The sequence below is a fragment of the Helianthus annuus genome, chromosome 14, assembly GCF_002127325.2.
Source record: "Helianthus annuus cultivar XRQ/B chromosome 14, HanXRQr2.0-SUNRISE, whole genome shotgun sequence".
Taxonomy (NCBI): Eukaryota; Viridiplantae; Streptophyta; class Magnoliopsida; order Asterales; family Asteraceae; genus Helianthus; species Helianthus annuus.
The window spans coordinates 166,508,650-166,524,612 of NC_035446.2; the positions used below are offsets into that span (position 1 = coordinate 166,508,650).

Consider the following 15,963-nt stretch of genomic DNA (forward strand, 5'->3'; position numbering starts at 1 on the left):
AATTCGAGTACAAATAATTAACTTCTTGTTCCCTAAGGCTATGTGTTATGGTTTTACTAGTTTTTATTATCAAGTCAAAAAAGGACTCTCACATCTCTACCATGTAGTCATGAGCTCTCACTCGCTTATTTAGTTATTTTCACATTCACGTGTGATGGTTTCACTATTTGTCATCCATTAAAATAATATTTATATTAGTTAAAAAGACAAGAAAAATGTGTTTTTTTGTCATTGGATAACACAATTACTTACCACATCATCAGATTTTTCACATTTGGTTTGTAGTGTGAAGGGAATCACGCCTCTTAGAGTTAGGTTGCAACGGTGTTAAAAGAGGGGGGGGGGGGGTGGAGGGTGTTAAAAGTCCTACATGTCCTCGGACGTTTGAAACCATAACACATGGTCTGAAATCTGAATGCAAAGTTGATAATGATAACCGATAAGTGTAATGATACCAAGGTTAGTAACATCTTAATTTTTTGTTACTCCAAAGTCCAAACTGAATGTAGGGATTAAGTGGAAGCCCAATATCTGTTATGGATTCATGGGTCAAAAATATAGCATCTTTCAACACAGCAAACTAAAGAGTAAAGAGGAGTATTGTTAATCCGGGCCTTAAGTAACCCAATATAGTTGTTGTGGACAAAATGACATGCAACAAATTTGTAAATCTTTTAAATATGAAAATCATTATTTTTTTTTATTTTTTTTTTAATTTTTTTTTTTTTTACAAAGCAATGGCAGGTAGTCGGGCAACAAATTGCGCCGCCACCCCCTTTTGAATAGAAAAACCAATTCTACTAAATACAAAGTTTGAAACCTTTAGCGACGAAGAATTACTATTAACGACTTTTTATTTGTGGTTTTCCAATTGATCGACTAGTGTTAGACATGATACTTAGAACTCGCAATCTTAATGAAAGTTGTGAGAAAAAAGTAACCACTATTTTAACCAAACAATGTTAATAAACTTTAGATAGGATTTAGTTTTTATATGAAATCACACAAGTTGTATAGTAAGCACCAGATAGTTTTCAAGATTTGTGTCGTTAAAAGTCAATAATTCAAAAATACAAGCCTCCCATATGTCGTTTTGTATTGATGCAAGAAAAATATATTTATACAATCTATATATCTACCGAGATGACACATGCAAGAGAAAATAACTCTTATCAGATAAAGTTGCCTATATAAAGTATAAATAAAAGAGACTTAGTGATATTTTATATATAAATAGAAGTCATTAAGAAATCTCTAGTGCTCAGTTCCGGAAGCTTATGTCACATCTTCAAACGCCTAGGTGGATGGACGGTTCAGAGCTAGTGGTCTAGAATTCCAAATGCAACCGATGAAATGGTGGTGGTCCCCTCTCACACATTATTATATATAACATTTGAAAGTATGTCTTAGGAATAGTTCCTAAGACACAACCTCTAATTTTTAGTGTCTTTCTTAATTAAATTACAAATGTCATTCAACTTATGTGAATTTTTGTGTATTCAACCCTTCAACTTTTAAGATTGCCACTTACACCATCTAGCTTTATAAAAGTTTTGTAAAATGTCATTCTGTCCTCCTTGAGTTGTTCGTGCTTATTTTTATGTACGCGGGTCGGATATAATACGTTTTCGTGCTTATCTTTATGCACGTGGGTCAAATATAATACGTTTCCATGATTATTTTTATGTACATTTTTTTGTTGTTCTACGTTTTGTTCGGAAACGAGTTGGGTCAAATAAAATATGTTTTCACTAAGCGTAATAAATTCAAGTTACTTTACGTTTCGACTCCGTCGCAACGCATGCTACCATTCTTCAACGTAAAAAACACTATTTCTTACGCAGTGGCGAAGCTTGAGATTTCCGACTGGAGGTGTGTAAGTCACCGGACCTAAAAATTTCTATAAAACTGGGGGATCGAAAACGTATATACCCAAAAAAATTTATACGAAAACTACATACTCTCTACTAGTAAGCGAAAAGTTCGGGGGGTCGGCCGCCCCCTCCCGCCCCTTAAAAGCTTCGCCCATGTTCTTACGTGCGTATTTTTAAGTTTTGTGTTAAAAATCCAAGTTGGTTTACGTTTTGACGTAAATTTTCTCGATTATGAGTCAGGTAAAATATAATACGTTTTCGTGCATATATCCATGTGTGTTTTCAATCGTTCTACGTTTTAATGTAAATTTGTTAGAAAACGAGTAGGGGCAAATATTTGATACTATAAGTTCAACTTACTTTATATTTTGCCGCCATCGCACCGGTGCGACGAGTCAAAATTCTAGTTCAAATTTATATGTGCATCATATTGAACCTTTTTAAAAGAACATATATTTAAATTGTACGTAGCATTTGAGATGTTACAAGAAGATTGATTAAGATATATAAAAAATATTACCACTCAATTTTCGAACGATTTTGTTTCTAAGCGTTTCTAAAAGAAGCTAGTCCGCTTCCGCTCTATTCACTCAATCTCACACTCCACGTGTCATTCCATCCAACGGCTGCACATCCACCGTTGATTTAGTTATATAACATCACCACTTCTCTTCTTCCTTATCACTTATCAGTCAAAACTGTTATCCGTTTCCGTTGTTTCCCCCTTTTCCACTCTCTCTCTCTCTCTCTCTCTTACTTTCTCTCTCTAAAAACCATGCTTCTCAGAGCTCCACCGACTATCTTCTTGCGGACCGGCTCCGGCGAGAACTTCAGTGGAACTCTGATCTCATCGGCTCCCTCGACCATCGTTTGCGCAGCGGCCAAAGGCGGTTCTTCCAACAGTAAGCCGATCACAGGCGTTGTGTTTGAACCGTTTGAAGAAGTCAAAAAGGAGCTCAATCTTGTCCCTACGGTTCCTCAACAGTCTCTTGCTCGTCAAAAGTACGCTGATGAATCCGAAGCCGCCATCAATGAACAGATCAAGTAGTTTTTCTTACTCTCAATTTCTCATTTTTGTTCCTTCTGTTTATTAATTTTGTTATTAGGTTAAGTCATAAGTGACTGTTTATTGACTTTGTGTTTATATGTTATAATTGAAACCTTATTAGTTTGGTATTGGAATTTTAACGTGAGTTTAGAATGCACAGTAGGTGTTTGATGAAATGATTAGGAGAACATAAGGTCTAGTTATATGTGTATATGATTAGGGCTTGCTGTACATGATGTTTGATACATTTTTCTGTATTTAATTGTCTTATGTTTATCAGTTTGATTGGGACTGAACTTTTTTTTAATTCATTTTTAAGTTTTGTATACATTTGTTAAAGGATTGATGGTGACTTTGTTCTTATTTTTATGATATATTTCTGTTTTCTGTTTGTTTTCAGTGTTGAGTACAATGTTTCATACGTGTACCATGCTATGTATGCCTACTTTGATAGGGACAATGTTGCTCTCAAGGGGTTAGCCAAGTAAGTTACTAAAATCGTTGTCATTTTTATAAATAAACTTGTACTAACAATCGGTGGGACGGTGTTTGATCCGGCTATGCTACATGAATACGTGTAGATTCTTTAAGGAGTCCAGTGAAGAAGAAAGGGAACATGCGGAGAAGCTTATGGAATACCAGGTGTTTGATAATTTCCCTATAAATAGCAGTCTTTGTGCTTTGTGTTTCGTTATATGCTTGAGAACTTGATGCGTAGACTATTTGATCGTCACTGATTAAAATCGTCGAAATTTCTGTAAAACTTTCTGTTTTCAGAACAAACGTGGTGGGAAGGTGAAGCTGCAATCTATTTTAATGCCCTTGTCAGAGTTTGATCATGCTGAGAAAGGAGACGCACTATATGGTAAGTTCTTTGTTAATTGCTTGGTTCGGTAAATTTTTTCAACTATTTTGGATTGAATGATTATGGTTTTACTTCTTTGTTCTTGTAGCAATGGAGCTTGCATTGTCATTGGAGAAACTAACAAATGAGAAACTTCTACACTTGCACGCGGTATGACAATACTTTTTTTGCATTTTTTTGTATGCCCGCCAGTAAACCTGTTAATGGCTACTAATTAGGTGAAGATAAGGTTGGATTTGTGTTTCTGAATTGTGACATTTGATGAGAACAGGTGGCCAACAAGAAGAATGATGTGCAATTAGCTGATTTTGTTGAAAGCGAATTCTTGGGTGAACAGGTAGAATTATTGATTTCACTTTATATATTCTGATTCGATAAAGTGGTTATCTTTTCTCCTTTTTAAAAGGGGAGATTGATAGTATTTTCACTTTGTTAAAGGTTGAGGCGATTAAAAAGATATCTGAATATGTTGCTCAACTGAGAAGAGTCGGCAAAGGACATGGTATATTTAGTGCTTAACATTTTTTATTTAAAGTTTGAGGCATCATCGATATACCATATGATCGCTAAAGGTAGTAATTTTCTTGAAATATCAGGAGTTTGGCATTTTGATCAAGCGCTTCTTAACGATGGTGCTGCTGTTTGAACAATTATGAAGGTTTTTTGGGGTTGTTTCGGATGAGGGATTAGTTGCTATTAACATTTTGGTTTGTTCTACACCAGAATTGCAATATGGAGACTGTATAGTTCTTTATTTCCCTAAATGCTTTGATAATCTTGACGCTATTTTGGTTCAATTGTAAGAACGCCAGATTTGGGTTCGTAATCTGTGGTTATATATTGGAATTTGAATAATATGAACCATGAAAATTGAGGCTTATGTATCATGGTCAGGCTTATGTAACATTATTGGTTTGTTCTACACCAGAATTTCAATAAAGAATAGGTATTAAAACAGGTTCACCCGTTATATTCACATTTATTGTGGTAGTGGGATGGATGGCAACAGTGTTGGCGGTGATAGCGACGGTGGTGATGTGACAACGTTTGTAATGGTGGTAACGCCATTGTGATGGCTACACTGGTGGATGAATACCGGCCATTTGTGGTGGTGGTAATGTGGCGATAGTTAGAATTACAAAAAAAATTGTCTTTCAAAAGTTGTTTTTATAATTTTTTTTGAACGGTGAGAATCTTTAATTTGTGAGATATATCTCACACCCTCCTAAACAGAGGGTTCTAACCCCACTCTGGCAAGACTATGTTGTCTTAACTGGGTTCACGCTGACGTCAGAGTTTGGCTAATAGCGTTCCCCGGGAAACCATGGATCATGATTGATGACTAGTAGTATTAATTGGTTTTGAAAGATGAATTAATTAAACTAAAGTAGAGTTGGTTTTATATGCAAGTGGTTTAGTTTTTTTCTTTAATAATCATACAATATTACAAAGTGGTTTAGTTTTTTCTCTAGTAATCATACAATATTATAAAGTGGTTCGATGGGGGATAAAAAGCTGGAAAGCGAATGACAACTAAATTTGATATCACACCGTGTCCTTCCGATAATGATGACACGTGGAGGAAAAATTATTCGATTTAATCACTAGAAAGTCACACCAAATATTCGAACCTACCACATGGCAAGACGAATATGGTTTTATCAAGAGTTACTATCATTGGTTTAATATTTTAAGAAAGGTATATTTGGTATGATAATGGGTACAAACACAAGAAATTAATCGGCCACAACATATGCATGTCCCACTTCTAAATGAATATAATCAAAGGTGCATTAATACATATCATGTCAAAGGCCACTCCATACATGGTTAAGCTATGAATCAAATTCAACCAAAAACAAAAGTATTTTTATGTGATTAACTTTTCTTCACAATCATGCTAAACTTTTTTTTCACAAGAGAAAAATGCCCGGATAGTCCCTGTGGTTTCGCATTTTTTCACCTATAGTCCCCAACTTTCTAAAATTACCTGAATAGTCCCCAACTTTTCATTTTTTGTTCCCGGATAGTCCCTGGGTCTAACTTCAGTTTGTTTTCTCTGTTAAGTGGGTGTGAAATGACCAATTTACCCTTTCCTTTAAAAGGCCAAACCACAGGGACTATCCGGGCATTTTCTTCATTTTTAAAGAAAAACCCCACCACCACACTTCATCTTCAACCGCTCGCCATTCATTGAGAGCATCCACTATAGATACCGGGAATGCGGGGACTCCGTCCACCCACCATCACCCTCCTCCACCCTCCACCATCACCACCACAGTCACCTGAACTGCCAGTGACAGATAATGAGCAAATACACAAATCTTCATATGAAAACTTTTAAAAAATGAAACTTTTGCAATGTCAATAGAACATCTTAAAAAGGAAATTGTTGGAAAATGAGTGCATTTTCTCATAATTGTCTAGAAAATAACGCTTGTGTATTTATGTTAGGTGTAATCATTAGTTTTATAAAAATCTTCCATCTTTCTATCAAACAATTTTTATATGATCTCAATCAACACCCACATTTGGCGAGAAAAGTAATTTCTTTTCAAGTTATTTTAATTTTCATCCTGTTAATGATATTCCATAATTGTGCTGCAGGCTTTTATAATTGCATCAACTGCTGCAACAGAGGAGGAGATGCTAAGCTGGTAAGAATGTTTGTTCTTTTTCATGTATGTGAAAGAGATTTGTTGTTTGTTCACATGTTCTTGACATGATTGCTGATGTGCAGGTATCGTGAACATGTTGTATGGACTGATAAAGCTTTAAACATGAAACTCATGAGGAAGGGAATTTTGACCCGCATTCATGCTCCAATGGTGAGTTCAAGTTCAGGTGAGGATTATGGCAGTTCAGGTGACTGTGAGGGTGATGGTGATGGTGGAGAGTGGAGGAGGGTGATGGTGGGTGGAGGTTGAAGATGAAGTGTGGTGGTGGGGTTTTTCTCTAAAAATGTAGAAGATGCCCGGATAGTCCCTGTGGTTTGGCCTTTTAAAGGAAAGGGTAAATTGGTCATTTCACACCCATTTAACAGAGAAAATAAACTGAAGTTAGACCCAGGGACTATCCGGGAACAAAAAATGAAAAGTTGAGGACTATTCAGGTAATTTTAGAAAGTTGGGGACTATAGGTGAAAAAATGCGAAACCACAGGGACTATCCGGGCATTTTTCTCTTTTCACAATCATGCTCACCTTTTTGTTCCAACCGTAGCATTCTTCTTTTAGTAAAAGAATAAAAAACAAAAGAAACAAAGAAAGCTTTACACTTTGTAATATATGATTTTTAACATCTTGAATAAAACATGCTCATCTTTTCTACCATTTCTAACATTTGACTCTTCATACTAGCCACCGTTGTCATGTATGTCTACAAGAAATTTACTGAATTATTTTTTGTTGTCTTAGTGAAAAATTCGTTGAAGTTCACGATTTTGGTATTGCTCCTACTCAAGAAGACTTACAGTCGAGTTCTTCTCTCATCCACAATCAATACGTCCAAAACATGTGATGATATTAGTGTGAACATTTTTTGTGGGTCCAACATCTCTCCTATCAATAGACAACGTAAAAAATTTCTACGTGTTGCGAAAAAAACTTGCCACGAATTCATAATTATGAGTCTTGTTTGATTAGCTACTTTGAACCAATGAATTGATGTTTGCATGATTGCATCCTTTGAAACATTAACTTATTGACGAGCACACATATCACACCTATAGGACTGCTTTATATATATATATATATATGTCAATGTAGGGCTAGCTCACTTTGTAGAGATTTTTGTCTTTTAATGGAAGGTCTTGGATTCAATACCAAACAAAGAGTAGATTATGATTCATTAAACGTAAATTAGGTTTGAGTAACCTTTGCCATTAAAAAAATCAATCTATCACATTACATCAACATTTGAATAAGATAATTTAACAACAGACAATATTTTTTTGAACAATGAATTCATACTCCTTGTGAGACTTGATTACCATATTAAAACAAAAGTGAGTACATATGTATCATGCCAGTTGTAAACGAAATAAATAGTTAATCTTATCACATTCCTTTAAAAAATTTGCAATCATGTATACAATGGACTAGCTATTAAGATATCATGTAATTTACTCAACAACAGCCCGTCTAGCTCAGTTGGTAGAGCGCAAGGCTCTTAACCTTGTGGTCGTGGGTTCGAGCCCCACGGTGGGCGCATACTTTTTTTGACTTTTTTCTTAAACATTTTTCTTACAATTCAACCCATAATCTAGACCGTTCAAAATTCCAACCCGACAGGTGTCACAATCTGAGACGTGATCCTCACCTCGAGGCCCTAATTTCATCAATCATCCTTCAACAACTGTATTTTAAACCCATCACCACCCTTTACCGCACTCTCACTTTACAAACCCCCAAAATTTCAACTTTCCATCTCTGTCCCTCCGATCACCCTATTCCACCCTCCGTACGATGGCACTTTCCGTTAATAATCTCGTAAAATTACGCAAATACCCTTTCATTGCATTCCTCTTCTTCATAATCCTCTTCGTCACATTCTTCATCTTAACCACCAACACCTCTCAACCACCACTCCGTCAACCTTCCGTCACAAAAACAATCCCTACAACACCATCACCGTTACCATTACCGTTACCGTTGCCGTTACAGGAAACAGTGAGTAATGATAGTACGGAAACTGTGATTAATAGTGAATTGGATGATAGTGATAGTGGTGAGGGTTTAGGGTATGAATGGAAGGTGTGTACAGGTTCTCTGGCTGTGGATTACATACCGTGTTTGGATAACCGGAAGGCGATAAAGGCGCTGCGATCGAGACGGCATATGGAGCATCGAGAGCGGTATTGTCCGAAACCGAATCCGAAATGTTTGGTTCCGTTGCCTGATGGATACAAAGTGCCGGTTCATTGGCCTAAAAGTAGGGATATGGTGAGATTGCTGCTTTGGTAAGGTTTATTTCTATATTATTATTATGCTTAAAAGTTAAAAGGTTATGTCCTGAAACGTTTACTGAACGGTTCGTGAACCGTTTGGCGGGAAGTTCGTTTATCTTCGTTCATTTGTTAAATGAATGGACACTAACAGGAAATTCCGTTCGTTAAGGTTAATGAATGAACATGAACAAAGGATGCGTTCGTTCGTGAACGTTTGGTAATGTGTTCATTTATGTTGGCTTGTTTATGTTCACTTAAAAGTTTTTATTATGTCGTGAAACGTTTAGCGAACAGTTCGTGAACTGTTCGGCGGGAAGTTCATTTAGGTTCGTTCATTTGTTAAATGAATGGACACGAACAAGAAATTCCGTTCGTTAAGGTTAATGAATGAACATGAACAACGGATGCATTCGTTCGTGAACGTTTGGTAATGTGTTCATTTATGTTGGCTTGTTTATGTTCACTTAAAAGTTTTTATATGTTATATTTTTATTTTATTGGTTTTAGTTTTTTTTTTTTAAATTTTGAAACCCTGATTATACTATACGCTCCGCCAACGTCCCTCGTTTGACTATTTCAGTTTCAATTTGTGTTAAAGGTTGAGAAACTTCTTTATTTTTGTATTATTAAAGCTTATGACAGTTGTGTCAACTATGTTCGGATAATTATTTTAAGTACGTAGTTATTTATTTTTGGTGGATTTTTCGTAATCTTTATGAAGAGAAATTCAAATTTTATTCTAAAATGAATATGTGTTTGTATTTGTTTGGGTTCATGTATGTTCATGAACATTTGTTTGTGTTCTTGCGTTCGTAAATGTTCGTGAACAGTTCATGAACACGTTCATTTTCTTAATAAAAAATACGAACAAAAAATCTCGTTCAGTAAGCGTTCGTGAACAGTTCATGAACAAGTTCATTTCTTAACGAACGACCACGAACAATGCCTCTTCCGTGTTCGTTCGGTTCGTTTACAGCCTACCTGAAATAGTGCCTAATGAAGTTAGTTAATAGTTATCCAGTTTGTGTTAATTACTTAGGGTTATTTGTGACTGGAATATGGTGTGACCCTGTGAATTATCTGTTAAGGTTGTTTATGTATTAAATAAATAAATGGACTTGCAGGCACTCAATTTAATGCAGATGTGACTGTGGTTTGTGGGCTTGATTTATTATTTTGTTACAGAAACAAGAATCTTGTGCACCTGTGCATTTGTTGTTTTATTACTACAGAAACAAGAGTCCTGCATGGGCAGATTATAATATTGTAAGCCATGAAAGTTGCTACTGAGGGAGGTAGATTCATGAATTATTAGTTTATATTGGAAGAAGCAATCTAGGATTTTTTAATCATACAATACATTGGAAGACTACTTATATAGTTATATTAACTAGTTAACTAACTTAATTAAGAGTTATGGTCTACTTTTTGTTTGCGTAGAGTAAAATTTGGCCTGCTATTTGCACATTAATCGAAATGAATATGTTAAGCTTGGCAAAACGGGCGGGTAGGGTCAGGACTCAGGTTCAAGTCAAAACGGGTTTTGGGCAAAATGAGTTTGGGTCATGATCATCATCATCATACTCAGTAAATCCCACCAATAGCAAAGCTCAGGTAGGGTCTGAGGAGGGTAAGATGTAGACAGCCTTACCTCTACCCCGTAGGAATAGAGAGGCTGCTTCCAGTGAGACCCCCGGCTCGATTGTAGTTTTGCATCAAGCTTTAGACATAAGGCACATAACACTCAGCAATTGAGACAAATGCCGATTAGTGCATGTACCCCCTTGTCTTTCGGCTATCAACGCCGCCACATGATGCATGATTAACCATCCGCCTCTTTTAACGTTATTTTCACGAAATTAGTAAAATAACGTTAGAATTAGTGCACTTTCACTTTTGCCCCCCGAGCGCCCACACATATATACATTATATGAGCATAACGCAAGCGGGGCCGAGTTTGGGTCATGATGTGTCACTTTAAAAAAAAAGTCGCAGTTTCTAATATGGGTCGGTGGAGGTGGTGGAAACAAACAATGCTCGTGGGCGGTGTGACCCATTTGGACCTGTTTTAAGTTGACAAGTTTTATAAGAGTGACCAGTTTTAACTTGTTCTATAATTTGTGTAATGAAAATGGATCCGTTGGATAGTTTTAGTTGACCCAAATGAACCCATATGCTAATCTTTTCACCTTGATCAACCCATTGTTTGGGTCATGATTGCCACCCCTGTAATTTGCTCATTTTGCACTGACATTCTTAGATTAAAAAAGCGCGCTTTAAGCTCGCTTAAAGCGCTGAAGCGTTTGGCAAAACGCTTTATTTGGTCTGAAGCGTCAAAACACGTGAAGCGTTTTGAGGCGAGCTTTAAGCCCGAATAGGTCATATTGATGTGTATAATATATTTTTTTTTTATTTTGAGCGCTTCGAATACGTGAAGCTCTCGCTTCGCTTAAAGCTTTTGGAACCAAAACGCTTCGGAGCGCCTCGCGCTTTTTTAAACCAAAGTGACATTCAATCTACATGCTCCTTGATTTTTGGGTGCGAGTCATATACAAAATTTTCTTAATTGAATTTTAATTTACAGATATGGTTTGACAACGTCCCACACCTTAAGCTTGTCGAATACAAAAAGGAACAAAACTGGGTTAAAAGATCTGGTAATTATCTTCTTTTTCCTGGAGGAGGTACTCAATTTAAAGAGGGAGTTAATCATTACATCCAATACATTGAAAAGGTAATGTTCTCATCAATGATGTAGTATTGTTACTATCAGTGGCGAAGCTTGAGATTTTCGACCGGGGTGGGGGGGGGGTCGAAAACGTATATACCCAAAAATTTCTATAGAACCAAGGGGTCAAAAACGTATATACCCAAAAAATTCTATACGAAAACTACATACTCTTCACTACTGAGCGAAAAGTTCGGGGGGTCGGCTGCCCCCTCCCGTCCTACTTAACCTGCGCCACTGGTTACTATTTTACCACTCGCTTGTGTTTATATTTCTTGTATGTTTCTAGAATCTACCAAAAATCGGTTGGGGGAAGCGCACAAGGGTGATTCTCGATGTCGGTTGTGGTGTTGCTAGCTTCGGTGGATATTTGCTGGACAAAAATGTTATAACAATGTCATTCGCTCCGAAAGATGAACATGAAGCTCAAATACAGTTTGCTCTAGAAAGAGGAATTCCCGCCACGCTCTCGGTAATTGGAACACAAAGACTGACTTTTCCAGATAACGCATTTGATTTGATTCACTGTGCACGATGCAGGGTGCACTGGGATGGATACGGTACTGGTGTTAATGTTTTGTTATAATTTATACATCTCTATTTATGTTATAAATTCTAGACTGTTGTTGCGTTTACGAATGAATTTTCAGGTGGAAAGCCGTTGTTGGAGTTAAACAGAGTTTTACGGCCCGGGGGCGTTTTTATCTGGTCCGCTACACCCGTTTACCGTGACGACGAAAGAGATAAAAAAGTCTGGAAAGCCATGGTAGCTCTCACAGAATCTATTTGCTGGAAGGTAGTGGCTAAAAGTTTCGATTCATCCGGAATCGGGCTGGTTATATATGAAAAGCCTGTTTCATCTTCCTGTTACAAATCGCGTAAAGAAAACAATCCACCGCTATGCGATGAAAATACCCGGCCCAAAACTTCATGGTAGATGAAAATTTGTTTGTACTATTTTAGTAAAACTATCATAATCATATAACTAATCGTATTCATTTTTGTTTAGGTATACACCTCTTGACGGCTGTATTTCCGCAATTCCAATAACAAATACATGGCCTACACCTTGGCCTCAAAGGCTCAATAGTAAACCGTTAAGTCTTTCAACCGATCCAGAAGCTGAACGGGTCTTTCACGAGGATACCAAACACTGGTCTGAACTTGTAACAAATGTTTACATAGGAAGCCTTGGTGTGAACTGGTCAAATGTGCGGAATGTAATGGATATGAACGTCGGTTATGGCGGGTTAGTTACTTTTAACAAAAAAAAAAAAAAAAAAAAAAAAAATTATTTACTGTGTTCATAGTTAACGGGTTCATGTAAAATGGTTAAATTTCTTATCAGGTTTGCTGCTGCTTTGAGTGATCTACCTCTATGGGTGATGAATATTGTTTCTGTTAACGGGCCCGACACTTTGCCGGTAATATTTGACAGAGGGCTGATTGGTATTTACCATGACTGGTGCGAATCGCTTAATACCTACCCTAGAACTTATGATCTTCTGCATTCCAGCTTCCTTTTCGGCAACGTAACCCACAGGTATAGCATAATCACTACCATTTAAAAACTTTAGATTTCTTTTTCTTTCAACAAAATATATAACTTCTGAACTTGCATTATATGAGTTTTGCAGGTGTGACGTGTTGGACGTTGTAGTTGAAATGGACCGCATATTAAGACCAGGCGGGGTTGTGATAGTGGAAGATAACATACAAATGTTAAACAAGTTGAAACATATTTTTCGGTCACTTCACTGGTCAACTAGCTTACATCAGCAGCGATTCCTAGTTGGTCGGAAAGGTTTTTGGCGTCCGGAAACCAAAAGATAAACAAAAGTTTCTCACTAAGTATTATGTATCATCTACCTTTAAGTTATTAAACCATGATGCTCAAAAAAAAAAAAAAAAAAAAAAAAAAAAAAAAAAAAAAAAAACCAGAAATGGAATAACTTTTTTTTATTTATTTTTATATGAAATGTCAGTCAAATTATATCATCAATAACTAAACATGATATGGGTATCAACTATCAAGTAGATATTGTGTTATACTGTCATACCCCATTTTGTGAGCAACTTGTAAAGGTGTTGCTCCTCTATTACACTTGGCATTCAAATTTGCTCCTCTGTTAATCAGCACTTCCACCGTATCCTTGCAACCGCCAACCACCGCCATATGTAGCGGCGTGCGGCCCTCAGCATCCGTGCATTCCAGATCAGAACCAAACTCAACCAACAACATAACCACATCTTTGTAGCCTTTTATTGCTGCCATATGAATAGCGGTCAAACCATATTGATCTCGAAAATCCACGCTTGCATCTCTCTCTAGCAAAGATTCAAGACGAACGATATCTCCACGTCGTGCAGCATTCAACACATCTTCCCCTCGTTCTAGAGTTTCAACAATTTCGTTCTGCATTGTTACAATAATTTTGTTAAACATCCGTTGTAATTTCGTTAGTTAAAGGATAACGCCTGAAATTTTGTTGAAACCTAAAGGACATAAAATACAATTTAGTATTTACCCTTTATTTTATCTACTTACATATCCTTCATCGCGGGCGACATCTATGGCCGAGCGGTGCCTATCATCGGCTACAATCGAAGGATCCGCTCCCAAGTCAATCAGCACTTTGACCATCCGACGGTTCCCCTTCATGGCCGCCCTATACAAAGCCGTACAACCATCATTACGCCTAGCGTCCACATTAGCACCAGCACCCGCCAACACTTTAACACACCTCTCATACCCTTTACTCGCCGCCAAATACAACGGCGTCCGTCCATCTCGATCTTTACACTCCAACGTCCAATGCTCCCCCATCTTTATCAATCTCGAAACCTCATCCGTCCGATCAAACGCCACTGCCACGTGTAACTCCGACCACCCTTTCTCCGCCCATCTACATTCCTCCACCTCTTCTAAACTAGTTCCCTCCACTTTCAAACCGGCCCCGAGTAGTAAACTCACCATGTCAACCGAGTTATCCAACCTGTTCGCCACTCGGTAGAGCAACTCAGCCTCACGAACCGACAATTCGCTTAACACCGTCCTCTGAAGCTTAACCATACTCCTAACAGCCTCACAGTCGCCGTTACTCACCGCGTGTTTTAGCAAAAACTGGCCAACAAATGCTACTTTCAGCTTAACATCATGTGTCCAGGAAGTGATGGTATCCGGGTTAACCGAGTCAGATGATCCAACCCGAATGGTTCGGATTAAAAAGCGGTCAGTGGCAGAACGCGGGTAAGAAGATGGGATTTGAGGTTGTGGTTTGAGGATGATTTGGAAGGTGGTTTGAGACAAAGGGGGGATGAGTCCACTGGGTGGGTTGACCAGGAAGTTGTGAGGGGATGATGTTTGGACTTTGAAGGCGATTGTGGTGGTGGAGATGAGTGATCTTAATCGGACGGTGGCTCTGCACTTTGTACCGAGAATGAAATCTAGGCGTACTAGGTGATCGGATACTTGTACTAGCTTTTGATCCATTGTTGTGTTGAGAACTAGAAGGAAGGTGTGAAGAAGATAGATAATGTGTGTGGATATAGGAATCTGGATTCATGTAATGTTTGGGACCATTGTTGAATGTTGATCTCTTTACTTGTTTCTGGGCCCATGATAGTAATGAGCACAAGGTTTTTGGATCTTTCGAACAAAGTTGATGCAATAGTATGAATTAATTCAACTGATTTATTGCTAACTTGTTTGTAAGAGATCATAATTCATAGTTTGATACCCTCCTCATATTACATTATGGCCCATCTCATGAAACCCACCAAGCATAAATTACTTTATGGCCCAATATCATTCCAACTTGACCTTTCAAGGCTAGACTCTAATTCTCTATTCCCGAGACTCATTTAACAGGGGGAGATGAGGGAAAAGAGATGAAAATATGAAAAACTATGTTCCTGAGTTTCATTTAACAGGGAGAGAGGAGAGAAATGGAAGAAAATATGATCAAATATGACCATATATTCATCCTCCCAAATTGGAGAGATTAGGAGAGAAAATTTTCCTTCCCCTCCCCTCCCCTCACCTCCCCCCTGTTAATTAAGGTGCACAAAACTGTTTTTTCCTTAAACCGAACCACCCTCTTTTTTTCATTTTTTTCTTTAACCAGATTTTACTTTAACCGTTTTGGTTAATAACCAGGCTTTTTCTGGTTAATTAACCGTTTTTTCTTAGTTTTTCCCCTGTTCTTTTATGTTAACTGATTTTTTTCTAAAAAAAAATTATAACTGGTTACGAACCTATGGGTAAAAAAAGCTACTAATTGGTTACTGTTGGAAATCAGGCCCTTGAATGAATACGTAAAAACACGATTTGAACGAACTGTTACTCTTTTTATTATTTATCAGTGTGAGCATACCAATAAAATAACCCTAACTATCTATTTATACTAAATTGTTCTAGTCCTAACCCGACTACTACTCTATTTAATTAAATAAACTAACCAACTAAATAACCTATCTAATTTAAACTCACAATAATTCA

At 37.3% G+C, this 15,963-nt stretch overlaps 4 protein-coding genes and 1 non-coding gene across 5 annotated transcripts; 4 read left to right on the forward strand and 1 right to left on the reverse strand.

Moving 5' to 3' along the window:
* Positions 1-1,638: 1,638 nt before the first annotated feature.
* Positions 1,639-4,744, forward strand: LOC110904870 (ferritin-2, chloroplastic). The gene is made up of 8 exons (XM_022150747.2): positions 1,639-2,918; positions 3,323-3,406; positions 3,504-3,564; positions 3,700-3,787; positions 3,876-3,937; positions 4,059-4,124; positions 4,226-4,289; positions 4,384-4,744. The coding sequence occupies exons 1-8, from the start codon at positions 2,650-2,652 to the stop codon at positions 4,431-4,433; spliced, it is 744 nt and encodes a 247-aa protein (XP_022006439.1). The 5' UTR covers positions 1,639-2,649; the 3' UTR covers positions 4,434-4,744.
* Positions 4,745-5,988: 1,244 nt separating this feature from the next.
* On the forward strand, positions 5,989-7,498 carry LOC110906254 (glycosyltransferase-like KOBITO 1). The gene is made up of 3 exons (XM_035983516.1): positions 5,989-6,444; positions 6,528-6,631; positions 7,203-7,498. Exons 1-3 carry the CDS (start codon positions 6,434-6,436, stop codon positions 7,424-7,426), a joined length of 339 nt encoding a protein of 112 aa, XP_035839409.1. The 5' UTR covers positions 5,989-6,433; the 3' UTR covers positions 7,427-7,498.
* A 424-nt stretch (positions 7,499-7,922) lies between these two features.
* Positions 7,923-7,995, forward strand: TRNAK-CUU. The gene has a single exon. It is a non-coding gene; the product is annotated as a tRNA-Lys (tRNA).
* Positions 7,996-8,158: 163 nt separating this feature from the next.
* LOC110904871 (probable methyltransferase PMT23) lies at positions 8,159-13,464 on the forward strand. Its single transcript, XM_022150748.2, has 7 exons — positions 8,159-8,729; positions 11,319-11,468; positions 11,752-12,022; positions 12,113-12,395; positions 12,472-12,711; positions 12,811-13,005; positions 13,100-13,464. The coding sequence occupies exons 1-7, from the start codon at positions 8,253-8,255 to the stop codon at positions 13,293-13,295; spliced, it is 1,812 nt and encodes a 603-aa protein (XP_022006440.1). The 5' UTR covers positions 8,159-8,252; the 3' UTR covers positions 13,296-13,464.
* LOC110904872 (protein VAPYRIN) lies at positions 13,219-15,127 on the reverse strand. The gene is made up of 2 exons (XM_022150749.2): positions 14,011-15,127; positions 13,219-13,878 (listed from the first exon to the last, which is right to left on the reverse strand). Exons 1-2 carry the CDS (start codon positions 14,953-14,955, stop codon positions 13,486-13,488), a joined length of 1,338 nt encoding a protein of 445 aa, XP_022006441.1. The 5' UTR covers positions 14,956-15,127; the 3' UTR covers positions 13,219-13,485.
* Between the last annotated feature and the right edge of the window lie 836 nt (positions 15,128-15,963).